This window comes from Crocodylus porosus, unplaced genomic scaffold (genome assembly GCF_001723895.1).
Source record: "Crocodylus porosus isolate Cpor-Errol unplaced genomic scaffold, CroPor_comp1, whole genome shotgun sequence".
In the NCBI taxonomy this organism is placed as follows: domain Eukaryota; kingdom Metazoa; phylum Chordata; order Crocodylia; family Crocodylidae; genus Crocodylus; species Crocodylus porosus.
Genome location: NW_017728951.1, coordinates 13,423,308 through 13,429,413, shown reverse-complemented (window position 1 = coordinate 13,429,413; position 6,106 = coordinate 13,423,308). Strand labels below are relative to the sequence as shown.

Here is a 6,106-nt window from a genome sequence, read left to right as displayed (position 1 = left end):
TCCTACCCCCAGTGCTCCTTCCTGCCCCTGGCAGGGGGTCGGACTCGCTGATCTGTCTAGGTCCCTCCCGACTCAGTGATTCTATGATTCTAAATGCGACCTGCCCTAAACTCAGTTTCAGGTCTAAGAATGGAAAACAGCTGAAATAGAGGTTCTCTTCTTTCTTCCAAGGAAAAATTTTAGACAAAAAAGCACCAGTTTGATGTCAGAGTTGGACTATACATAGCACATTAGGGGCAGCTCTTGAGGAAACAAGAATGTAACATTTTACCAAAAAAAAGAAACCCAAACTTGTGTGTGTTTAATATTACATCCTACACTTGTAACAATGGACTACTATGAATGTGAGAGGTTGAAAGGATTTTTGAAGATACTTGGTTTAAGTAGAAATAAAACTCTTTCTCCCTACAATTAACTAAGTTAAGAATATGCAGCTTCTCTTATATCGGGGTGGGCAAGTATTTTGGCTGGAGGACCGCTTAATGACTTATAGCAAGCTGTCAAGGGCTGCAAGGGTAGCCCTGACCCTTGACAGGTGCCTTGCCCTCCGGTTGCCATCTGGGGACTGGACGTCCTGTCTCTAACCCTGATCTTTGCCACCAGAAGTCCCTCTTCTGGACCCCCGAAATAGTCCTTTTGGAAGGAGGGCTTGCCACCTTGGAACTGGAAAAAACAAATCATATACTGAAAATCAAATATCTACTAGTTTAATTTTACTTTAAAAAATATTTTTGTCCTGATTTACATGTGTTTGCATAGTACAGATTGTATAATAGCTCAAAATTAAGTCTTACTCTTGCATATTGTGTGGAGGGTGTGGCAGGCGTGATGGGGCTCTGGTAGATTCCCAGGAGCTGCACTTAGCAGCATGGAGCTGGCCCGGTGCGGCCCAGCCCAACAGTGCATGCTCCTGGTTGGAGTGGCAGAAGCCCCATGTGGCAGCAGAGCCAGCCCGGCCTGACAGGGTGTGACTCCCTGCTAGAGTGCCAGGCGCTCCATGTGAGGATCCTGGCTGCAGTGTTGGGAGCCCCACGGAGGTGGAGGCACAGAGCCAGTCCAGCCCAGCCTGATGGCACATGGCTCCCCACAGCTCCCGACCAGAGTCCTGAAAGCCGCATGTGGTGGCACAGAGCAGGGCAGTTGTCCACAGCTTCCCACCCCCATTTCCTCAATGGGAAAACCTGGGGCCCTTCTTAAGTTCTCTGTGCCATTCTTGCACAGAGGGAGGGATGGGGAAGAGCCATGGGGTTGCCAGGCAGAAGCTTCCTGTCTCCAGTGTCCCCTACTCTGGGGCCAGAGGCAGGGCAGGCCAGGCCAGGCCAGGCTGAGGTGGGGGCAGGTTGTTTAGCAAGCAAAGCTCGAGCTGCTGCAGCCATGCCTCCTACAGCCAGTGCCTCTGAAAGCCCATACCTCCCACCGACTGGGCCAGACAGAATGGCCTGGTGGGCTAAAACATGCCTGTGGGCTGTATTTCGCTCAGCCATCTTATATAATGCCTTTCCTGTTTCAGTTACAAATTTGCAAGATTAGTTTTTTACAGTTTAAGCAACAAAACAAAACAAATCCCAAAACAGTCTAGTTTGGACCAAAATGATTATTTTTCTATTATATTAACTGCTATAAGTAGCTTCAGCTGTGAGTGGTGGAAACTGGATCAGATAAGAGAGAGGAAAAAAGGACTAGGAGTGAGTGGATTACACTGTTTATCTTTTCACCAGATGGAGGAGAAATTATGTGGAAGAACAGAGGTTAAAAGGTGGTAGATGGGGTAGAGAGTGAACAACACATCCAGCCTCTCCTACTGAGAGTAACAGGAGTATTCTGGCACACTGTTTAAAATGGGAGATAGTCCGCTTTCTTCAGATTTCATTTATTAATGTTTGCATAGTTTAAGAAAATATGCTCAAGATGATTTCAGAAGCCATATTAAATTACAGGAAGACTCAACGAGTCTTGATACATTATTACATGTCAAGCAGTACAATATCTGGAAGCCGTGGCCAGAGCAGACAGTTCAAGTGAACAGACAACTATTTTTGAAATGTTAAAGTTATTAAGCTCTGGTAAATCTACCACAGTTAGAGTTCACATATTTGCCAGTTTCTGAACAGAGTGCAGTCCTTCATGTTTCTGTTCCTATCCATTTGCTTTTATACTCATATCATCTTGGCTGACAGTTCTAAGTTACTGCAACTTCCAAAATTATTTTTGGAAGCATTTTATGGGGACGAACAACATAAATCATGGAAAGAAAATGAATTCTCATCTCCCTTCTCATAGATATATTCACAAATTAAAAAAGGAATCAATTCTAGGAAGTTTCCTTGTAGCATCCACATCGTATAAGCCTTCTCAAAACAGGAGTTTATCCTGGCCTTCCCATGTGCACACAGCAAACCTGGTACTATTTCCAATTAGGGACTGTATAAACAAGCAAGAGAAACTCCCCCCCCCCAAAAAAATCAAACCAAAAACACATTGCACACACACTTCATACTATGTGAAAGATGCCAGAATAACTGCCAATTGCAATGATATGCAAGACTACAATATGATTTCTTAAAAAACAAAGACAAAAACAGAAACAAAAATCCCTACAGAACTCAATTTAGAGAATTTAACAAGCCAGGAAAAGTTTCAATATTTCCCCCGTACCCAAAACAAAAACTTTAACAGCTTGCATTTATTATAGTCATGGCCACTTTCTTAGTAAATCTAGCACATGATGTCTACACTAACAGGAACAGACTCCTCCTCTGCCATCCCTCTGCATATTTGATGATCTATTTATGCACCTTCTCAAAGTACTCTTTAGAAGCTTCTGGAGTTGGCTTTATCTGTAAACAAACATATTATAAGTTGAAATAACTTGGGTGTACAGGAAGAGACAAAAAGAAATAGAATTGCAAAACTTAAAACCCTATTTAACAATTAAGATTTAAACAAACTATTAGTTCTGTATGTCCACTTACTGGCATACACTCTCACAAATGTTTATCTTAGAAATATTTTAGAAGTGAAGAACTGAAGACAATTCATGCTGCTTTTACTTGGGCTCTGCACAATACAGAGACAAATTTAAATTACATATAGTTTGGGAAGCTAGGGAAGATTAAGTGTTCATATGGGCAGGAGTGGGAGGGGTGGGGGGTGGAAGGCACCCTGCATCCTCAATAGAGCGTGTGTGAACACTTAGTCCGGAGCATAAACATCAAGTTGTTCCAAGTAATCCCATTAATTCCTATGATCAAAACCATTTCAGAGCTTTAAGTGAACATGTGCTCAGCCTTGCAGGTTTTCTGTGCAAAGGTGCCATGACTGGGCCCATATTTTAAATAATACATACCGTGGGGGATTCTGGAGTCCAGTTTGCTGGACAAACCTCTCCATGAGTTTCTACATACTGGAATGCCTTCACCAAGCGAAGGGTCTCCTGCACACTGCGGCCAACTGGGAGATCATTGACACTCAGATGCTTAATGATTCCATTAGGATCAATGATGAAGAGACCTCTGCAAAACAAGTTTGAGCTTTTAGAAAATGAACTCCTTACCATGATTTTGTGTGTGTCAAATTCTGTATGTTGCAGATGCAAAGTCCTTCTAAAAAAATAGGTCCTACTGGATCATATGGAGCAATGATATGCAATATTTATACACTTATACAATTGCGAATGTGGCCTTGTGGCCACTGCCTTTTACACAAAGGGTGAGAATTCAAGTCACTGATCAGAGTGGCAGTGAGCAAAATCCAGCCTGTGGGCCAGATGTGGCCCACCAAATGCTGTTATCCAGCCTGCAGCTGCTTCCCCGAAGGAGAACTGTATCTGGACTGTAGCTGCCCTGGCTTTTGGTGCCTGTTGCCCATTTCCCTTCTTCATGCCAGCCAGCTGCATTAGCAGTAGCCACTCCCCTCCCTGACCCAGCCTGCCCTGCCCTACCCCACACTGTATAGTTCAAGGCAGGGGATGCTGAGCTCCTGGCCAGGTTTCTGCCCATGAAGCCGTCTCCACATCAACCACAGGGTCGGAGCCTTCACAGACCAGACAGCCTGCCCCCAACAAGTTAAAGCTCAAGTGAGGGTCCCCCATTGGTGGGGAGGGGGCATAGGAGAAAGGGGGCCAGGATCAGTGGATTTTCTGGGCTCTGCCAGATTGGGGCCTGGTAGGGGTGCAGGCACTGTTAATGAGGTGCCACGCTGGGTTTCAATGCACTGCTTTGGGCCGCACCACGCAAGTGTAGCTGGAGTGGCTAGCACAGTTGCTGCCCAACCCTGGTACAGTTCCTACCCAACCCCGAGTCTCTGGCACATGCCTGGATCATGCAGGAGCCAAACCAGCTGCACTTATGTGGCTCAAAATGGCCCACAGGAACACAGTGCAGCACTAGCTTGTCCTGGCCACATACCAGGGACTCGGGGTAGTGGTGCAAGAAGAAGGGGTGAACACAGTGCAGCACCAGCCCAGCTGGACTCGCATAACCCGTGGCTCACTTCCCCCTTCATCCCGGTCCGGAGTCCCCAGCACGTGGCCAGGCTGTGCTGGTGCCACAGCGTGTTCCCACAAGCTGCCTTAAGTGCCTCATGGCTCCTGCCTGACCAGGCCACGTGCTTGGGACTCGGGGCAGAGGAGGGCGTAAAGGAAGAAGGGAGCCGGGAGCTGCAGTTATCCAGGCCTGGCCAAGTTGGTGCCAAGCTGCATTTCCCCTTCTCCCTGAACCTCCTCCCCCACCCTAAGTCCCCAGCCAAGTCATAAAGGAGCCACTCCAGCTTTGCCCATGTGGCCCAAGGTGGTGCACAGGAACAGTGTGGCCCAGCCTAGCCACATGCTGGGGACTCAGGGAAAGGAAGGGGGGTGGAGGGAAAAGTGGAGAACAGAAGTTAAGTTCTCCTAACCTTTGTCCACTCACCTCTTTGTCCTTTAGCCAGGGGTGGGGAATTATTTGAGCTGAAGGGCCACTAAGGGAGATCTGGTGAGCTCTTGCAGGGGAAGGGGATGTACTTACCCCACAACAGCTCACCAAAACTCCCCAAGTGGGCCCTCCAGCCCACCCCTTCCACAAAATAAGGAAGTATAACTTCCGTCAATACCTTCTAGCTAGGGGAGGAATTCTTCCACCAGCTCCAAAACAGGAAGGAGGGGTAAACATAAGGGCATGTCAGCCTGGCAAAATGCAGGGCATGTAGAGATACCCAAGCTAGCTCTGAATGAGGTAGCTCAAGTACCAGAAGTAGTAGCCACATTAGTACAGCAAAACTACTTTTCCTGGTTGTAAAAAAAAAAAACCCAAAACAAAGCATGCAAATACAGATACAATGCTCTGAATTCCAGGAACAGGGAATTATAGAATTGAGAGCCATGCCTAATTCCAAGGATACTTTGATTAGACATTTAAAAAAAAAAACTTCTCAGGATCAGTTGTAATATACTAAAGTTGGTTAAGTTTAACTAGAATTGGCAACAAATATCATTGGAAGCTCCTTTCTAAAAAAGTAAAGCAATTTGATTTAATTTGGAAAGTTCTCTCTCTTTCTCTCCTCGGTAAGAGAAAAAACAAAACCCCCACAACACACGCACACAACGGGGTTGAAGTTAATGAATTATATGGAATAAATAGTTTTCCTTTTAAAACATCAAAAAAAAAGGAACTGTGGCCTTGAGTACAGGGTGCAAAAGATTTTCAGTCCATGGAGTCCATACAAAAGCTACGAGGAGACAAATGGCAGGCTCCTTTCCTTCTCAGCATGTAGGCAGTTCTGCTGTGTCAGACACGTACAGCTAGAATTTCATGGGCATTTTGAAGTTACAGACTGGATTCTCTTTAGACTTCTTCATAGTCATTATTACTGATCTAACTTATTCACCTCTCACTCAGATAAGAAACAAGGGCTGGACCCAACTCATTTTGCCTGCACCTGAGCTGAAAACAAAACAAAGCATCCTCTTTCATAGATTTCATAGACATCAGGGCTGGAAGGGACCTCGGGAGATCATCGAGTCCAGCCCCCTGCCCAAAGGGCGGGAAGTCAGCTGGGGTCATAGGATCCCAGCAAGATAAGCATCCAATTTACTCTTGAAGGTGTTCAATGTAGGTGCTTGAACCACCTC

At 45.9% G+C, this 6,106-nt stretch overlaps 1 protein-coding gene across 1 annotated transcript in view; it reads right to left on the bottom strand.

Annotated features, from left to right (window-relative positions):
* Positions 1–1,852: 1,852 nt before the first annotated feature.
* PRDX3 (peroxiredoxin 3) overlaps positions 1,853–6,106 on the bottom strand; it is a gene marked incomplete at its 5' end in the record, with an annotated part of 8,967 nt that continues 4,713 nt past the window's right edge. Inside the window, 2 exons of the mRNA XM_019555466.1 lie at positions 1,853–2,837; positions 3,347–3,512. Coding sequence (XP_019411011.1) covers positions 2,784–2,837; positions 3,347–3,512 — 220 coding nt within the window. The remainder of the gene's footprint in view (positions 2,838–3,346; positions 3,513–6,106) is intronic.